We start from the raw sequence: 21,278 nt of genomic DNA on the forward strand, positions 1-21,278 counted from the left end.
CTAAAATGACGAAACAGCTGTATGATGCAGTGTAATTCATTTTGGCAAACTATCGATTTCAAAAGTTTAAAGGTGTAATCACCCGTATGTGTTGCGTTCATCTAAATGATAAGTTTCGGTAAAATGCTTCCTTTGTTTGGCTTTCGGCATCAATCACAATTTGTTTGGAGGAAAATGTTCGGTTCCTGTTACTTGTGGTTGTGTTATTGAGCAAGACACTTATTGTAGTATTGTATTGGTTAGAAATCAGGGGTTCTGCGATATATTGTTCAGGTGGTATTATAAAGGAGCCATTAGCATCCGGACCCATAACGAGGAAAACTTATGTACATCCTCCAAGCACATGTACATACCCTCACACGTATGGTGGTACAAATAGCGATCATGTTATAAGATGCAAGACCATCCTAGATACTACTGCAGGGGTTATGCTCATTAAGCTCGCTGTACCCCTGGAATATGTCACGACAAAATTGAAGGTCAGTGTGCACTACCTTGTGGATGAGACAAGAAGACTAGTTGGATCCTTAGAAGTCGGCTTCTCTGTAATCTTCTAAGGACAAGTATCAACCTAGTGTTTGGTCAGACTTTTTTTTACCCGCGACCAAATAGCTAGCTGCTTGCCTTTGACTTTTCTATGACACATTCCAGGGTTGACCAGAGCTAATGATGCACATGTTTATCACACTATGTACGGTGTTATCCAGTGAATAAACCCATGTCATATATTTTGGGTCTTAACCCATGTAGTATGACCTATCAGCCCTGTGATTGTTTGTAAGTTTCAATTGTTTCCATTGTGACCTCACATCTAGTACAAGTACATGACGTCACAGACCCACCTACTGGAGTGAAAATGGCAGTGTTTTACACATCAATGTTGCATGAAAATTGTTGTTTAACAAATAAATGCCACAAACCTTGATTATGTGATAAAAAAAAAAGGATCTTACACTCGTTTTCATTTCATATGAAATTCATGAAACTCGCCACACATTTTTCATTTTAGCTCAACCATCCCAAATGCCCCCCAAGGCACCAACATTCTGCTTTTATTTCCATAAAAAGACTTACTGGTCCCAACCCTTGTCAAATGGGGACCATAGATACTTCAGAAAACCATCTCAATTAATAGTGTGCCCCATGGCACCCCTACTCTACTACTCATTTCATAAATCTCATATGAAATGGAAACTCATGTCAGATACTATTTATATATCAGCCCTTAAAGCACTTTACATTAATTTCCAAAATATGGTGTTTCCACGGTAACATGTCAGTAAAGATTTCACAAACAACAACACAAACCAGTTCAGATATACTCTGATGTTAATTCTGTCATTGAAGAATTCCTTACAGTTTTATTATATAAATAGGGAAAAAACAAAAAAAACAGAAATTGTAGCTGTCACTTGATCAGAGGTAAGCACACAATTTATTTGGTGATTCTTATACAGAAGCAAGGGCTATTTTCTCTACTCGGCCGCAGGGAAAACATGTTTATAATAATACTTTGTAGAATATGCCTTGCAATACAAACCATTACTAACTTTCTTCACACCAATGAAAACAAATTGTATGTAGTTATATGGTGATTTATGAATTTAAATTCCAGCAGAAAAATACAAATAGGTGATTCACATTTTGCAGTAAAGAGTATGCATCAATTCAAGACTTTCCGCAATAAATTGATATATACACAATTGTTTACACCATCATTTGAAATGTTCAAGGCCCTTGATAACAGTTTCAGCTTTCTGGATCTGGGAATTCAATATGGCAGCGTCAAAATTGGTATTTAATATTTGAAGTGTGCAGTTTTTTCCACAAAAACAAAAAAGTCAATTATTTTCACATTTTGCTTTCAAAAATATATAGAATAACAGCCCGCAATTTTGTAATATACTTGCATTAATAAATATACCCTAAACATTTAATTAATTCCATCATAAAAAAAACCCAAACAATAACATTTCTTTTAAATGGAGAAATTATAAATGGTTTTCTGCAGATTTTCCTCAAGGTTTTAAAGGATATCAGAATTCAATTTTATATTTTATGCTGTAAATTTTCATTTTTTCCCCCCAGTGAAACAAAAATTAAAATCAAACTTAATTTTTCAACACCATTGTCAATTAATCAATGTTTGAACGGTCTCTAATACTGACTTTTTCAAATGCACACTAATATCATTTCGTCGTCAAACAGTGTAAATATGGGTTGTCGGATAGAAATATTTGAGTAGGCAAAAATATTAGATATTATTGTTTCACCAATATTGCTTCATTTTACAATATACACCAATCCTACTCATGAAATCATTCATTGGAGGGTTTGTTTTGTTTTGAAAAATCTGCAAGAAACCATGTTAAATTAAATGTACACTTCAAAAATGACATGAAACCCATCATAAAAAACAATGAGATTATATTTCAAAGAAAGAAAATAAACTATCGTAATCAATGGAATATTCATAGTGATAACAAAATCAATAAAATTTTCCACAACTAAAAAACAAATGCAGAAAAAGAATGTGCTAACAAGATTTAAAAGTAAAACCAACAAGATAACTGAAAAGTTGATTAAAGTAAAAATATCTGTATAACATTTCAGACAGCTTGCCAAACGTCTGGTTGAAACGATCTGAACAGAGCATCCAGTTCTGGTAAAACCGAATCCCATCTTAATACCAGATCCAACAGAACCAACCAAAAAAATTGGAATAAAGTCTATCTACCTTTATATAATACAAAGGCACTGCTCAATAGAAATTCACTTAAATTTCCAAAGGTATAAAAAAGTAAAGACCTTCATGTATATCTACGGATTTCCTGTCACCTAATACTATATTATATTACCGGGTATAACACATTTGGTTTGACAATAGCAGACCAAAACAGTCCATTGTATCGGTATGTATCTATCCCATTTCTACTAAAACCACTTTGACTTGAACCTTATGTACAATAGACATTGAATATTTGGTTTTCTGATTGTCAGGAAAGGTCTGCATTACCTGTGACCAGTTTTAAAGCCATTATATTCAAAATCATTCTTCTCGATTTTTTAGACCCTTTCACCACTGTAGACCATAATGGACTCGCCCAGATCAATGCATGGGAGAGTCTACTAAAGTTGCATAGGGGTGAAAGGGTTCATATGGATTTTGGAAATTGTTTTTAAATTTAATTCTACATTATATTACTATATAATCAGGAATGGTACTCTAAAACAACAAACCAGCTTAGGTTTCTAATTCTGGATACTGCTATCTCATCTCCGTTCTCTTAACCATTTCAGTTCCAGTACAATAAGCACAGAATTGCAGCTTTGGAAACCTAGGTGTGCAAACTAACTAAATCCCATTGTACATAAATAAAAATGATGATATTTTTACAATTATTGCAGATCTGGTTTCCTAGACCCACATATGCCATACCAGGTATATATATATACAAAAATGCTATTATTATCAGTCCTTTCAAGAGACTATATAAGGCCAATCAAGAGCTACCGGAAGGGAAGATAACTTCAGGTCAACATATTTCGAGCTCTGTTTGACACAGGACATCCCTACGATCAATCATTATTAATGTATGTATTACTTTTTAAAGAGTTAAGTGTAAAATTTTACATGCTCTTGTCTAATGCTTGAGGTTTAGTAAAATTTTACTTTTTAAAATCATCTGTGATTATGGTTCAAGACTCAAAGTTATTTATTTAAATAAGGGGAGGTAATCTAATATCAAACATATTCTCTTGTACAGAGACAAATGATACTTGAAGCAAAAACAGTAAAACGTTTTTGCCAGTACCTTTTTGTGGCCATTTGATAAGTTAAGCAAATTTACAATTTTCTTGGTTAAGATCATAGCAAAAATGTCAAAAAATCTCAGATTACCTAGTGGACAAAACAGAAAACAGACAGGGTTTAATTAACAATTGTCAGATCTCAGTAGCTCAAAACTGCAGTAGCTCAACTATACATCAAATTAAATGAAAATTCTTACGAAATTTTGGAAAAACATAGAAGTTATAGTAACTTCATATCTTCCGTCAATTAGGTTAACATATCTTACGACAGTAATTTAAGATTTAATTAAGCTAATCACACTTTGAGCAACTGAGCCCTCTCTTAAAATCAATTTACAACAGATGCCTGTAGCTTAAAACTAGTTATTACCCAGATAATATATATGTACATGCCTATAAAAATATTCCAGGTATTCCACATCATAACATTCCCTAGCTTAAACCACAAGCCAGATTGAGGGCAATAGGTGCAGCCAGAAACCATGTGATTATTCTTTTTTAAATCATTTAGCTTGTTAAAATCTAAACTAGATGTTTGTTAAATTATGAAACAGTAGATAAAATTTCAGCCATTTTAGTTCTTGTAGTTAAAGAGTATTGCATTTCTGGTGTACCTTCGTCTGATTACCAACCAGTACACGGATCACATTTCTGGTGTACCTTCGTCTGATTACCAACCACTACACGGATCACATTAAGAAATACAGGTTAATTCTAATGGTTTGATATAGAGAGAGAAAGAGAGAGGAAAGGAAAGAGATTTTTGAGAATTTTTGTGGGGTGTTTACTATAGATTGTCTCCCTTTAAATTATTATCATTTCAATAATGGTGTGTAAACTGTTGTCAAATGTCGAAGATTTTTCCCAGTTTTAATCTCAATAACAAAATATCTCAGGTCTATTGAAATTAAATAGATACGGAAACCAGGAATGATTCCAAAGAGTACACCTTCCGGTTTCCATAGTGATGCATATTTGCTGTGCTGTGAAATGAGACAATGTGCTGGCGAATGACTGCATTGATTCATAAAAAGTGAAAAACATTGTATACTTGTGTCTGGCCGAGATATTTATGCACCAAAAGTCAGATCGAGCATTCCAGTGTTACCACAACAGATTAAAAAAATGACCGCCATGATGACTACAGTATCAATGACATCACTGACGATACTATCAGTAACCAACCGCAAACAACGTCGCTTGACATTTTCGAGAGAAATCTGTCGTAGCATTAATAATACGAAAACTTTCTGCAACTCATTTCTCCTGATATTATATTAAAATGTTGACTTCCTTTCTATCTCTTTTTTTTAAATAAAGTCTGGTTTAAAATTGTGTTCCTTTGGTGGCCAGGTCACATGCTTAAAGGTGCGTTGCATCATTGAGGAACTTGGAGAGCTCCTGCATGTGAAGTTGCTTGTTGCCTGCAGCTGTGGCAGCCGACGGATCCCGTCCAACATATCTGCAAAAGACAGATCTACGTGAAAAACTTCCGAACAAATCTTTGACATTGTTAAATTAATTTAAATCAGGGACAAGAATACATATTTATCACATACCTGTTGAACCTTGTTATAGTAATACAAGCAAATTTCAGACCATGAAATACAACGTTCTGTATTGCACATGTGCAATACGGAATGTTGTATTTACCTACTAGCAGGATCTACTTTTTATGGGAATCCCCTTGTCATAGCGAACTGAAAAGTTCCTGGTATTTGCAAAAATTATCAAAGTTCATAAAATCTTTGTATCGATCTCTACCAAATACGGAAGGTATGTGATAATATGTGATGTGCTTTTCTAACGAATCAGAAAGCACTCGTTTATTGCGCAGAATAAACTTGTGCTTTCTGATTTGTTAGAAAATCACAAGTGTGTGGTCTTGCATATATATATAATAGCCACCCAAACCTTCATGGTAACTTATTCTGAAATAGTTATGATGAGTAACTTTTGAAGACTTACTTGATTTCACGGTTTGTGTTGATGCGTATGAGCATCATAACTCATTCTGAAATAGTTACGATGAGACACGTTTGAAGACTTACTTGATTTCACGGTTTGTGTTGATGCATTTGAGCATCAGTTACGATGAGACACGTTTGATTACTTACTTGATTTCACGGTTTGTGTTGATGCGTTTGAGCACGGTGGTCATGCGAGGCTGTACGTAGCACCAGGCGCCCATGTTCTTCGGTTCCTCCTGGACAAACACGATTTTGGCCCTCGAGTATTTCTCTATCTCCTTTCTCACGAGGTCATACGGGAATGGTGAGATCTAGACACAAATCAATAAATAAATAGTTGCTCAACACTGGTAGAATATGCCTTTCATTAAAAATAATTTCTTTTTCTGATTATCTGTTTCTTTTATTACGGAAACTCAAATAGAATATTGCTGAAGCTACACTTAAAGAAATCTCTGAGCGAAGTATTTTTTTTAATTTAATGTCACTGATGTTGCAGATAGCACTCATTTATTGAGCTGTACACATCCAATGAACACATTATATAACTAGTACATCATATTATGTGTGTGTTCCATCTGTTGTATTTAAGTGGACTAACACACATACATATACACCAAGACATGTTGACCGATTTTTAAGCACCTGTTCTATCCTCGCGATGGCGATTTTGTCAGTGTTGCCCTTCATTTCTCTCTCCTTGACCAGCTCATAGTAGACCTTCCCACTACAGAATATCAGTTTCTTAACACCGTTTGGATCCTCTGATGCTGCTCCGGCCTCTGGTATGGCACGTTGGAACCTCGTACCCTCCAACATGTCGTCGAAGCTTGATCGCGCCTCAGGCAAACGCAGCAGATTCTTGGGTGTCATGATCACCAGCTATAATATCAAGATAAGAAATATTGAAGAATGTATCAATGCACAATAGCAATTAAACAATGCTTAGAAATTCAAAACAATGAAAACGTTTGATTAGCTTTAGCCATCCACTTCTGCAGTACATGTAATGGCAAATTAATTGAATTAAGCACAATTTATCCTATTTTACAAAGTACATATTAAAAGGATCTCAACTTACAGGTTTCCTGAAAGGGAGAGCAATCTGTCGACGCAGAACATGGAACATGTTGGCGGGCGTGGACAGCATACAAACAAACCAGTTGATATCGTACAACTGCTGCATCTCAAAGTTCTCGTTTTCCACCTGTATAAAAAACAATCGAGGTCATTCAAATGGGACACCATTTTTGACAGATAATTATAAAATGTCTTACCCTTTAAATCAAGATAGTTGCTTTAAGTAATTCAGTATCACAATTCGTGAAATTTTGAATAAAATATTTATCACAATGTACGTAGAAGAGTCGGTGAGACTGGGAATGTTATGGGTTGACCAGCGAAAACATTTACCAGGTTAATTATTAAGGAAGGACAAAAAGGTGTCTTCATTTCATATAACATCAGTTATACAATCAATCAAAATGTTGTGTGGTAGGTCATAAGGAGTTGGTCAACTGTCGGGGAGTGGTCAGAGCCTTGTAATGGTACGGCCATTGTATTGTCAGGGAATTATCAGTGTCTTGTCAAGAAGTGGTCAATTCCTTGTCATGAGGTCTTTGGTGTATTGTCTGGAAGGGGTCAGAGAATTGTCATGGATTGACCTGGGATTGTCTTGAAGGGGTCAATTCCTTGTCATGAGGTCTTTGGTGTATTGTCTGGAAGTGGTCAGAGAATTGTTATGGATTGACCTCGGGTTGTCTTGAAGTGGTCAAGTCCTTGTCAAGAGGTCTTTGGTGTATGGTATGGAAGTGGTCAGAGAATTGTCATGGATTGTCCTGGGATTGTCGTGAAGTGGTCAATTCCTTGTCAAGAGGTCTTTGGTGTATGGTCTGGAAGTGGCCAGAGAATTGTCATGGATTGACCTGGCGTTGTCTTGAAGTGGTCAATTCCTTGTCATTAGGTCTTTGGTGTATGGTCTGGAAGTGGTCTGAGAATTGTCATGGATTGACCTGGGATTGTCTTGAAGGGGTCAATTCCTTGTCATGAGGTCTTTGGTGTATTGTCTGGACGTGGTCAGAGAATTGTCATGGATTGACCTGGCGTTGTCTTGAAGTGGTCAATTCCTTGTCATGAGGTCTTTGGTGTGTGGTCTGGAAGTGGTCAGAGAATTGTCATGTATTGACCTGGGATTGTCTTGAAGTGGTCAATTACTTGTCATGAGGTCTTTGGTGTATGGTCTGGAAGTGGTCTGAGAATTGTCATGGATTGACCTGGGATTGTCGTGAAGTGGTCAATTCATTGTCATGAGGTCTTTGGTGTATTGTCTGGAAGTTGTCAGAGAATTGTCATGGATTGACCTCGGGTTGTCTTGAAGTGGGCAATTCCTTGTCAAGAGGTCTTTGGTGTATGGTCTGAAGTGGTCAGAGAATTGTCATGGATTGATCTGGGATTGTCTTGAAGTGGTCAATTCCTTGTCATGAGGTATTTGGTGTATTGTCTGGAAGTGGTCAGAGAATTGGCATGGATTGACCTGGGATTGGCTTGAAGTGGTCAATTCCTTGTCATGAGGTATTTGGTGTATTGTCTGGAAGTGGTCAGAGAATTGGCATGGATTGACCTGGGATTGGCTTGAAGTGGTCAATTCCTTGTCATGAGGTATTTGGTGTATTGTCTGGAAGTGGTCAGAGAATTGTCATGGATTGACCTCGGGTTGTCTTGAAGTGGTCAATTCCTTGTCAAGAGGTCTTTGGTGTATGGTCTGGAAGTGGTCAGAGAATTGTCATGGATTGACCTGGGGTTGTCTTGAAGTGGTCAATTCCTTGTCATTGATTGACCAGTGCCTTGCTTTGACATAATCAGTGCATCAACATAGAATGGTAAGAGAATTGTCACCAAATATTCCAGGAATGTGTTGAAGTGGTCAGTTCCTTGTCGTGGATTGGTTGGTACAATACCCCGAAGTGGTCAGTATATTATCATGGAATGATCGATGGACTGTTGAAGTGGTCAGTGAATTTTTTGGAGTGGTCAAAAAACTATTGGAGTAGTCAGAGAACTGTCATTGTAAGGTTAGTGACCTATCCTGAAGTGGTCAGTGAACGGTCTTTTTATGGTCAATGAATGTAATGAAATGCTTTGCATTGGTCAGACTTACAGGGAAGTGATCCGAGTCGTCACTAGACATCTGAAGGAACCGTTCCAGCCTGCCACTCGAGTGTTCTGGACCCTAGAGATGATAGACAAACATAACATTAACAAAATCAAAGGCTGATATTAAACAAGAGGCCATAACAGAAACAGATCTAATCACAACCAAATTCTTAAGATGTTTTCCTGATCCTGTACTTTTTGTGAGTTTTCCAGAAATGGAGTTTTACGAAGACCTCAATATCTACACATACAAACTTTCTGTTTCAATATACTGACCATGCCATCATAGCCGTGAGGAAGCAGCATGACCAGTCCACTCTGGCGTGTCCACTTGGCTTGACCGCTACTAATAAACTGGTCAATGATACACTGGGCAGTGTTGTGGAAGTCTCCGAACTGAGCCTCCCAGATGATCAGGGCATTTGGTTTGTCTGTGGAATAACCGTGATCAAATCCTGCAAAACAAAATTTCATCATATTAGAAATGTTTCTATCAAACCATTCTTACAGCTGTTGATCATATCTTATGTGAGCCTTTTCTATAAAGGTAAAATTCATAAATAAGGTCAGTGAATATTTCACATTCTTTAAAAGGACTTGGTGAGACAGATTTAATAACTTCAGTTCTGAGGCTATTTTTGTCCCATGGTAGTTTAATTGGACATCAGGTCAACCCTGTTTAATCGTTGTCCCCAAGAAACAAAGTTTAGTGTACCTGGTATTTAACTCATTCACCCCTGAAATTTCATAATGCACTATTCCAACCTTTGAACAGGAGGAGTTCAAAGTGTCTTAAGGGGTGAATGAGTAAACGAGGACACAAGACTCTGATTGGCAAACTGTTGTGCTTTTTGAACTTGGCATATCTGGGTAGGTGTGGAGAGTTTATCAAGCACTCGAAAACTCTCAGAGTGAATTGTTATGGGCTTTGAATATGGCCTAGTTTGGTTGGTGAACTTAACTTACCAAGGACACCGAACTCGGATAGCGAGCTGTTGTGGGCTTGGAACTCCGCCTGGTTTGGGTAGAGATGGTTCAGGGGTTCGTATGTGACCTTGTCCTTGTTCTGGTGATGTAGCACACAGTGCCGGTGGCTGTAATGGGTTGGTAGCGTTAAGTGGAGCTAATTACAACTTCTCTGTACATTGTATGGCATTATCCAGGTAGATCCATACAGTACATTCAAATACCTCGACCTTATCAACATTTCATCTTCATTTTTACAGCTAACACATATATATATAGCGCCAATTTACCAAGTAACAATTTTTGCCAATTATGTAATACAGAACTCCTTTTTCATGAAGATTGCAGGTCTCAAATTCAGATGTCAAAATTATAGACTGTCAAAATTGTTCATGTCAGTTAGTCACTTAAATTATGATTCTGCTTAAATTTGGTTCCATTTCAATTTGAAGAAATCAATAGAGAAAGGAAATTGGAGCCAAAAGAGGGAAATTGTTTAGTCAAGTGGTAAAAAACCCTCACCTGAATGTGCCTCTCTCCACATCTTGTCCGCTGAGCCGGACATGGATACTTTCCTTGACCAGTGAGCCAAAGGCTAAAGCCTCTCCCAAGGCCCAGTCTGCCATCCTGCTTTTGACCATATCGGCTCTCCCGCGTAACACACGCTTCAGGCCTGTTACATAGTAAAGAATATCAAAATATGAGTTTCTTAGGCACTGCCCCATGTGATTTTTATGCCTTTATAATATAATTTTCCTGACAAAATAACTAAACACTAGAAAATTTCTGTAAAACATTAATGCCCCCGCTCATGGATGGGACGGGACAGGACGGACATGGGCAACAACACTATATGCCCCCCCATTTTATGGCGGGGGCATAATAAAATATGAATACTGCTGGGGCCCATGCCGAATTATCATGCTTAAAATCCTTCGATTAATTATTATATTTAAATGTATGGAAATATTTAAATGTAACCAGACAAAACTACATTTATACTGCAGTATTCTGTAAAGTTGAAGTATTTCTGGGATGTGGTGAAAGGAGAACATACTGTACTTTACCAACTTGAATTGAAGGAATATCTGTCATAAATATTTAAAGTGCATAGGAATAGCTTCCTTTGCCCACAGTTCAAAGGGAAAACGTTAATCAAGTTGTAACAAAACTCCAGTCATATTTCATCTATATAAGTCATAGAGTAGAAACCCCAAACCATTCAGAGTGCAGTATGCTTATCAAGTATGCTTAGATTTTGCTCAACTTCAAATTAAGTCTTAAATGTCTTTCTAAAATCCATGCACATATTACAAGCCAAGACAAGTAGACTTATCCCCATGTCTCACCTCCGTGAATGTCAAAGTTTTCAGGCGCAGTGCTGACTAAACCTCCAATATGTGCCAAAGTGTCTTCGCTGATTCCAGTTGTTGGGTTTTTCATTGGGTCCTGGTTGCTGAAGAAGTCCCCCCAGGGAGAGTCGAGCCAATCCGAGTTCTTCACAGCGGTCTGTTTCTTCGACTCTATGTATGCAGTCTCACAGATAGCGTCATATTTCTTTTCCTCGTCCTACAACAACGGAAAAGTGTACAATTAAAAGGACAGAAACAAGAGGACCCTGTCATCGATATCCACCAAGCTTGCAGTGCAAAAGTCATTAAAAACATGAAGTGTAAAACAAAGGTCTAAGTAAGCATCCGCAATATGCATTCAGTAAAGCAACCCTAGATACACAATTGATGCAAGCATAATCAACATAGCACTAGTAGTAGGCAAGATATAGATGACAGCAATTCTCCTTAACCAGGGGCATGAACGGACCCCATTTCTATATTCCCCGCCAACTCGTTGAGCAGGGGATGATAAGCTTCATCATAAAGGTAAGGTTTTGACATCAATACAACATGGGTCTGATGTAGTGGTTTAAATATCAAACAGTCAGACAGCAATTCAAATCCATACCTTGAAACTCTGCACGAACATGCTACCAACTGAGCTACCCTGTCACTAGCTTATAGCAAACAAGGCAGTTCCATTCCACTACACTTTGCATTCAAAGACATACCAGACCCTAAATCACCTACCATGTATACATTTAATGGACCCCAATTGTAATCAACTGAGTATGCAAACAACAACCAACCCAGTTAAGTTCAAAATTTTAAAAGGAATTGGTTGATGTTAACCAAGAAAAAAAAGTAAAAACATAAGAAATTTTCCAGATTTTTTCCCTTCAATATTATCGAATTATCAAAGCAAAACCATTCAGGCATCCCTTTCCCACTGCACTATGCTTTTTCTATACACGATAACCCTTCCCTTTACTTCCATTTGGGTATACTGTATATTTTGTTTATTTCATCTTTATTATTTTCCATAAAAGTCCTGCAAGGTATAGTTTTCTTCTCCGAAATAATGTCTGAAAGCTATAATCATGCCACAAAACCCAGTTTATAACGTGTAGTTACAGATTTTGGCATTTGTACACAGATCCTGAATACAAACGTCTGTTAGAGAAGAATTCTGTTTTGTTATTCGTCAACAGAAATTACAGCCCAAGCTTTCCTATTTCTTTATTTCCGAACAAACTTAACAACTACATACCTCATACTCATATTGTTTAACAACGTTTTCCTTGATGAGCTTTTCAGCATACTGGGACAGGACCGTGGGCTGTTTGTTGATTTTCTTGTACATGAGAGGCTGAGTAAACATGGGTTCATCTGTTTCATTGTGTCCAAAGCGACGATAGCATACCTGTAATCAACATACACGGGCCGGTACAGTATACTTTCCTCACCATAACATATTTACAAGCATACAGGTAAAGAATATTGACCTAGAGACACCCATGTAAGGATCATATACAGGAAAGACTCGAAACAAGTTTTTCAAAACAATTCATAACATACATGTATGTGGCTGTTCAAATCAGGCTATATAACGATGAAATTGTTTAACTTCAAACTGAAAAAAAAAATCCATTTTTTTATATCAATATTCAGGGAACAATATCATGTTCCCTGAATAGCACTCTACCATCTTAAATTCTGAAATAAATGTTTGTTCAATTTTTGAATATTTCTTACGTGATTGAGAACACATGAAGGTATGTTCTATGATTCGATTATTGAGACTGGTTAGTACCAAATTGATGGACATCAATATAACAACCTATCAGTAAAGGTAGATTGTGGAGGTCTGAGAGTGAATATTTTATACCAGATCTATAACGACGTCCTTGCCAAACTTTGCCCTCCACTCTGCTGCAACCTTGCACACATACACCACCTCCTCCGGGTAGTCAGCGTTGACATGGAAGATCGGTGCATTCACCACACGAGCAACGTCAGTACAGTAGGGCGACGACCGCGCCATACGTGGGTCAGTGGTAAAACCAATCTGTAATTAATCAAGCATAACTGTTAATGATTGTAATGAATAGGATTGTTCTTTTGGGTTGTTTTGGGTTTATGTCCTACTAACAGCTATGGTCATTTAAGGACGTGCCAGGTTTTTATGGTGAAAGAAAACCAGAGTTCCCGGAGAAAAACCATCGACCTACGGCCAGTACCTGGCGACTGCCCCACGTAGGCCTCGAACCCGCGACCCAGTGGTGGATGGCTAGTGGTAGCAGAACTTCAGACGCCTTAACCATCTGGCCACCACGGCCCCTAGTGGATTGTTATGCCATCTAGCTACAGATTTAGTGGACAAATAGCACATCTTCCACACAAAATTATCCCAGTATTACAATTTTCTCATAATCAATTATATTAATCATATGTCAATTCATCAAAATCATATATCAGAGAGCAAATACATATTATTTAATAATTCTGACCATCCTCACCATTGAAATCAACAGTTTACAGCAAAAACATTTATAAATCACTGAATTACTTAATTGTCTATGAAATAACAAGTGCTGAAGTATTTTTGTAATTTTGCCAGTCATGAACCTGAGAAAAACTTACAACTAATCAGATAAGACTGAACTGACCAATCACAGCAGACATGAGTCAATCGTGACCAATCAGAAGAAGCATACCTGATTGTTCACCACCACATGGATGGTGCCATGAGTAGTGTAGGCTGGCAAGTCACTCAAGTGGAACGTCTCGTAAACAACACCCTGTCCAGCAAATGCAGCATCACCATGCAACAAGACGCTCATCACCTGTCCAGCAGTAAGAACGATCGTTAGTATACACTGTAGACAGGCATTTCATTTGTGGGGAATCTGGTCAATTCTTGTTATCAAATATATTAAATAATAAATTTCTGCAATTCCAAGGTGAGCTCTTAGTGAATTTGAAAATCTTGCAAAAAAATGTTTCAGATGATGATTCAAAGAGACATATGACGGATATTGCATTTGTTGCAAGTTCAAATTCTCACAACCATGTTGCTGAAAGCCCACTCAGAAAGTCATTTTTTTTGCAAATTATAGTAAACGATGGAATTATTTATAAATTACTAATTTTTATAAATTAGTTTCTTCTAAATATTCCAGGAAATAAGCGTCTTTCTGGATAGCCAAGTTTGCCAAGAAGAAAACTTGTCCAGTGTATTTATATTTTGCAATTTTTAAAATCATTTATTATCTCGAAGAAGCCATTATTATGTTTATTTGACCTGTACTACAATGTTTATAACATCCATAAATGTACTTAATCATTCAACACCCGTTCTATTCTACAGTGGAGCCATCTTACACTTTTGCCTTCGGTATCGCCACGGTAATACTGTTCCGCCTTAGTCTTGCCCTGGACTACTGGGTCAACAGCCTCCAAGTGGGATGGGTTGGCAACTACAGCGATCTTGATGTTCTTGTTTGTGACTCTGTTGAGGCGTTCGTGGGACATCCCCAGATGGTACTTGACGTCCCCAGACCCCTCATCAGCTGCCTCCAGTTTGGAGTCAAACTGACAGAAGATCTTTTCCAAGGGCATACGACACAAGTTTGCCAATACATTCAGTCGTCCCCTTTAAATAAATCAGAACTATGATCAGCTTGACAGTAAAGTTAGGTAACAGTGATATTTGAGATACAGATAGCCGAGTCCTGGCTCATGGTCTTCTTTTTTAACCCTTTGAAAATCCACAATATCTCTCAGTGATGAAACTCAACATTTTGAAAATGATGTTCAGGACTCGCCTTGAAAAATCCTACAAGAATCACTGGGAAATGTAATTTATCCATCATACATATTTTTGTTGTTGAAAGGATGAAATGCTGAAAAACATTCCAACTGTCTCAAACCTTTCATACACAGAGAACTACTGTTTACTGGGAAATTTTCGCATTCCCTTCGCTTGTAAATCCAACTTAGCCCAGTGTTATTTTTGCCTTTCAGATTTAATTACTACATAAAGTATGCTGTTGACTATTCCGATGGGCGAAAAAAGCGAAAAGTAAATTGCAGCAAAGATTTCTCAGTATACATTATGTCATCATAATCGTATACAGTATGTCATCATAATCTTATACAGTATGTCATCATAATTTTAAACAGTTTGTCATCATAATCTTATACAGTTTGTCATCATAATCTTATAAAGTATGTCATCATAATCTTAAACAGTATGTCATCATAATCTTATACAGTATGTCATCATAATCTTATACAGTATGTCATCATTATCTTATACAGTATGTCATCATAATCTTACACAGTATGTCATCATAATCTTATACAGTATGTCATCATAATCTTATAAGTATGTCATCATTATCTTACACAGTATGTCATCATAATCTTATACAGTATGTCATCATTTTCTTATACAGCATGGCATCATAATCTTATAAGAATGTCATCATTATCTTATACGGTATGTCATCATAGTCTTATACAGTATGTCTTCATAATCTTATACAGTTTGTCATCACAATCTTATACAGTATGGCATCATTATCTTATACGGTATGTCATCATAGTCTTATACAGTATGTTATCATAATCTTATACAGTATGGCATCATTATCTTATACGGTATGTCATCATAGTCTTATACAGTATCTCATCATTATCTTATACGGTATGTCATCATAGTCTTATACAGTATGTCTTCATAATCTTATACAGTTCGTCATCATAATCTTACACAGTTTGTCATCATAATCTTGTAAAGTATGTCATCATAATATTATACAGTTTGTCATCACAATCTTATACAGTATGGCATCATAATCTTATACAGTATCTCATCATTTTCTTATACAGTATGTCTTCATAATCTTATACAATAGATCATCATTATCTTATACGGTATGTCATCATAGTCTTATACAGTATCTCATCATTTTCTTATACAGTATGTCTTCATAATCTTATACAATAGATCATCATTATCTTATACGGTATGTCATCATAGTCTTATACAGTATGTTATCATAATCTTATACAGTATGGCATCATTATCTTATAAAGTATATCATCATAATCTTACACAGTTTGTCATCATAATCTTGTAAAGTATGTCATCATAATATTATACAGTTTGTCATCACAATCTTATACAGTATGGCATCATTATCTTATACGGTATGTCATCATAGTCTTATACAGTATCTCATCATTTTCTTATACAGCATGGCATCATAATCTTATAGTATGTCATCATAATCTAATACAGTATGTCATCATTATCTTATACAGTATGTCATCATTATCTTATGCAGTATGTCATCATAATATTATACAGTTTGTCATCATAATCTTATACAGCATATCATCATAATCTTATACAGTATGTCATCATTTTCTTATACAGTATATCATCATAATCTTACACAGTATGTCATCATAATCTGATAGTATGTCATCATAATCTTATACAGTATGTCATCATAATCTTACACAGTATGTCATCATAATCTGATAGTATGTCATCATAATCTTATACAGTATGTCATCATTATCTTATAAAGTATATCATCATAATCTTATACAGTATGTCATCATTATCTTATACAGTATATCATCATAATCTTACACAGTATGTCATCATAATCTTATACAGTTTGTCATCATAATCTTATACAGTATATCATCATAATCTTACTACTAGTCAGTGTATCCTATTTTCCCTCATTAATTTTTGGTATACAAACACTTTTTTTGTTTTTTTGTAACCATGACAAAGACAACCTACCTGTGGGGCATGCCGACGTGGAAAGTGTCAACGCCCCACTCTGTGCATGAGTCCACAATGACTTTGAGGGCAGGGATGAGGACCTCACAGCCCTCCAGCCCAAACCTCTTTTCTGACGACCACTTCTTAGCCAGGAAGTCCTCAAACCTGTAAACAGAGGTCATATTTGTATACAAGTTTTATACATTTCCGAGATATTAATGCAACATCTTTTTGTATCAAGATATTAAATGTAGTAAACCAATGACAGATATTTCAGTATTGATTTAGTGGCATTTGGGAATAAGTTGTTATAGCCAAAAAGGTTTCGGCCAATCAGAAGTCATGTCCGCCATTATGATTGTCCCATGCACAGAGTATGTCCCTCTTAACCATGTAGATTATCCACTAACTACCTATTACCACAAAGTAAGAACAGAATCATACCAATAGAACAAAAGTTTTAGCCACATATGTCTCGGCCATAGAAAAAGGTCAAAAAAGGCTACAACTTCTACGTTTGTAAACAAAATGGCTGACCGAGTTACTGTTTGCATGTATAGCAGAGGCAGGGGCACTGGGAGAAAAAATTAACAAACGCGTTTAATAAATTCAATATTATATAAACACGAGTGTTAGCTTCACACAAATTCAACACCTGCATGTTCAAATTCCACTTGAACTTCTCCGACATACACACAATCAATGGCGAACACGTGTAACCGACCAACTTCATCAGTGTTCCAGTTTCGTTGCGGATTCCTAAGTATATTTTCTGGCGGAAACATTGAAGTTCACATTCACCAACAACCCTCTCCAAAGAAATGCGTTTGTGTTATAGAGAGTGACAATCATTCCAGTCCCTGTAAACGTTTAAAAGTGCAGACTTCGATGTGTATTGTGATGACTTTTACCTTGACAGTGCACGCGCCGTTGTGCCAAATATGTGACGTCAGTGTCACTGCTATTTTCGCCAATTCGTTGAATGGTTTTCGTATAAAAAATTATTATTAATGTTGTTATGATAATTATTAAAACATTGGTTGATGAAGAAAACTTAAATGATTTTTTGTTCATTGAAAAGGTTCTCGGGTTTTCTGAAACTATTTTTTGCGGCGCAGCGAGCTCGAAACAAAATGCATGTAATGGGTCCTTTCGTCAGCCATCGGTACAATTTATATAGAGGAGACGCACCAAGAAAAAGAGTGTTTCTCGAATTATATAATAAATAGAATCTAACACTCATGTTCATGTAATATTGAATTTATTAAACTCGTTTATTGATTTCATATGAAATGAATAAACTCGTTCAATAAATTCATTATTACATGAACACTCGTGTCAGATCCTCTATATATTGCTTTATTCAGATGGGATATCCATTAAACACCATCTACCACCAAAACGAACACTGGGGAATCAAAAAGGGCAACTGCTTTCTGATAGAATTAAAGTAACAGTGACCTCGGCCTTAAGAACTTATAAACCACTATTGCATATCTGAATATAACATTGTATGACTTCTGTATTCTGAAATATTCTACGGATATTAAATTTACCTTGTTGAGCGAATGAGACGGGCCATTATGAGACGTTTTTCTTCATTTGTAAATTCCATGATTCCTGGTCTCTCAAACTTGCTCTTGATCCAGTCCGTCTGTTCCAGGTTGTTGATGAACATGTATTCCAGACCAATATGGCGACAGTACACAGTCTGGGCAAAACAGACCAAAAATTACTGAAGAAAGCAATACAAGGTACCTATTTTGTAATGACAGTTGTACAAATTTTATATCTCAATGATAGATTTTCGATTCAAGTGTACCTACCAATGACATTATCCATTTCACTTTTATTTTATGTCACTTTAACCAAATTTCCTTTTTAGTAATGGAATTCATTACCAAAGAAACTCCCCGACACTTTTTAACAGTAGAATACATAGAAAGAGAGAAAATGAGACTGCTGTCAAAGCGAGATACATGTATTACAATTGTTTAATAGAATGGCCAACATAAACTGTCTACATATCCTACCAAAACTTCTCTCCCTAAGTTACCTTACCTCAAGTCGGTTTATAATCTCTTCAAGGGAAAGCATTTCTTTGTCTCCCCCGATGTGGGTTGTTCTCGGCAGGCGAAATTTTCGCTTAAGATCTTCCTCAGCTGTGTTATTTTTTTTATTTTTTTTTTAGATTAAAAGAAAACAAAAAATTTGATTAACATGTGCAATGAAGGAAGCGGCTATGTAGACAATGATATCAGTTATACCCGACACCTGTGAACTGTTGTTAAAAGTTTAGTAAGAGCAAATAGTGAAACCTGGCTCCATAGATAATGTACATATATATGTATATAGCAAATGTTATTGTATAAGACAGTAGTTGAAACTGTTTCTTGCAATAACGGTCCAATCGATCAATCAGGTTTCATTATTTTTGATAATACCCAAACATTCTCCAACAACCAGTCTCATTAGTTTACGTTAATTATAAAACAATGCATTTTTGTGTTGTAGAAGAGATAGCGATGGGCAATATCTAAGCATCAATTTTTTTAATTTATTTTTTCTGGATAAAATATCAAAATATCTAAATAGATGTTACTGTTTTTTAGTCCCTAAAGATGTGTTTTAAATTGTAAAAGACATTGCCCGACAATGCAATTTAGAAAAAACATGAACTCTATAACTCATTTTCGAACAAACACCCATGTGCTACCATTAATTTCTTAACAAGCAATATCGTAAACATGGATATTTATTCAACATAAAATAAAAAGTGCTGAAAATTAAAAAATATATTTGTTTCAGTGTGGCCTTGTCAGTGCCCTGATTCCAAAGTATTGTCAAAACTCATCCAATCATGAATTTAGCAACTACTTATACAGTTGTAATTTGATAAAACAGTTTTCCTATAGCTGTAGTAAATCCACCCACAAATGTTTATTTTATTTTACAACATAGAACCAAAGAAATGTAAATTTCTCTTTATCAAATGAAATTCAATTTTGACAGAAATGCCAGGATTTTATTTTTTTTCTATACTGACAACGTGTTACACATGCATGAAATTTGTATCCCGTCACAATGAGCACCAAATTCACTACCACATTGTGTCAGGATCTAGGTTGATTCTGAACAATTATTTCTCACCCCAAGGTGTCATTGTATGTGTTTTTATGGGAAATTCATGGCATAGCAGTGTTCAGGAATCACGTTCAGGCTCTAACAAGGCTCTACTGATAAACTTTAATATAAAATAACATGTCTCTCATGCAGCATTTCCTCTGCATTGTACTCAAATATTCGGTTATTTTCCTTAACTCACAAAAGTTAATACTGTCCCATACTTATTCCAATTAACCAACCCTTTAAAAAAAAAATCCAATTATAATCTTCTTGGTAGATGATAAATATAGTACAGATATATACAAATTAGTGAAATACGATTAATAATCTTTCACAAACATTTACAACTTACACACAAGATTTTAAAAATTAGAAATTAAAATAAACATGAGATGTTAATTTAGCGCACAATCTTAATTGTCAGTACACAAACAGGCACCATACATCACTATGACAATACCCAAGTTTGAATTTTTACTTCACCACTAGAAAATCCAAACTGGATAATGGCATTTCTACCAAGTCAAAGGTTGAATTTCTTTTAGATTTTTTTTACGTGTTCCTAGCAATATCTAGGCATTAAATATTGAAACAGAAAAAACACCACAGAATACAAACTACTGAACAATCATAGTCCACTACATGCTTGTAATTGGTATAAAATACTCCAGAAAACAAAGAAAGTGAAAACAAATAGTGAGTTAATAAAGTCTTATTTAGCACCTTAAAATCAGAGATGGCGAGGAACTTGGTTAGGTTAAAAAACATGAAACTTATTTCAAAAACTATTTCTAAAACACATTTCCAGAAAATTATATTTTTGTGCAGTAAATATTAGGAATGAAGAATTTGGACAAATATGGGATGAAATTATAATAAAATTATAAATCCAGCGAAAGACAAATAGTGTCAACCATCAATAATTTCATTTGAAGTGGCAATACCCTTCTACATGTATACCTTCTATGAGGAGGTTTATTTATGAGAGCATGACTTGCAGTGTATGAATATGGTAAATAGCCTGAGCACTACTGCTATGTCTGGGGGACTGCACACGCAGAAAAAAAAGTCCTGATAAAACATTAAACGAAAATGAAAAAAAAAAAA

At 35.9% G+C, this 21,278-nt stretch overlaps 1 protein-coding gene across 2 annotated transcripts in view; it reads right to left on the reverse strand.

Annotated features, from left to right (window-relative positions):
* Window positions 1–1,311: 1,311 nt before the first annotated feature.
* The window catches only part of LOC110448582 (2-oxoglutarate dehydrogenase, mitochondrial-like), a 37,773-nt gene continuing 17,806 nt past the window's right edge, over window positions 1,312–21,278 (reverse strand). For both annotated transcript variants that reach the window (XM_021494899.1, XM_021494900.1), the window contains exons 5-20: window positions 19,107–19,207; window positions 18,602–18,756; window positions 17,064–17,210; window positions 14,621–14,891; window positions 13,954–14,082; window positions 13,125–13,304; window positions 12,507–12,659; window positions 11,252–11,471; window positions 10,425–10,575; window positions 9,903–10,030; window positions 9,213–9,391; window positions 8,941–9,012; window positions 6,865–6,990; window positions 6,429–6,665; window positions 5,931–6,094; window positions 1,312–5,275 (exon numbers count right to left, since the gene is read on the reverse strand). In XM_021494899.1, coding sequence (XP_021350574.1) covers window positions 5,176–5,275; window positions 5,931–6,094; window positions 6,429–6,665; window positions 6,865–6,990; window positions 8,941–9,012; window positions 9,213–9,391; window positions 9,903–10,030; window positions 10,425–10,575; window positions 11,252–11,471; window positions 12,507–12,659; window positions 13,125–13,304; window positions 13,954–14,082; window positions 14,621–14,891; window positions 17,064–17,210; window positions 18,602–18,756; window positions 19,107–19,207 — 2,513 coding nt within the window. In that variant the 3' untranslated portion in view covers window positions 1,312–5,175. The remainder of the gene's footprint in view (window positions 5,276–5,930; window positions 6,095–6,428; window positions 6,666–6,864; window positions 6,991–8,940; window positions 9,013–9,212; window positions 9,392–9,902; window positions 10,031–10,424; window positions 10,576–11,251; window positions 11,472–12,506; window positions 12,660–13,124; window positions 13,305–13,953; window positions 14,083–14,620; window positions 14,892–17,063; window positions 17,211–18,601; window positions 18,757–19,106; window positions 19,208–21,278) is intronic.

The sequence above is a fragment of the Mizuhopecten yessoensis genome, unplaced genomic scaffold (genome assembly GCF_002113885.1).
Source record: "Mizuhopecten yessoensis strain PY_sf001 unplaced genomic scaffold, ASM211388v2 scaffold4121, whole genome shotgun sequence".
In the NCBI taxonomy this organism is placed as follows: Eukaryota; Metazoa; Mollusca; class Bivalvia; order Pectinida; family Pectinidae; genus Mizuhopecten; species Mizuhopecten yessoensis.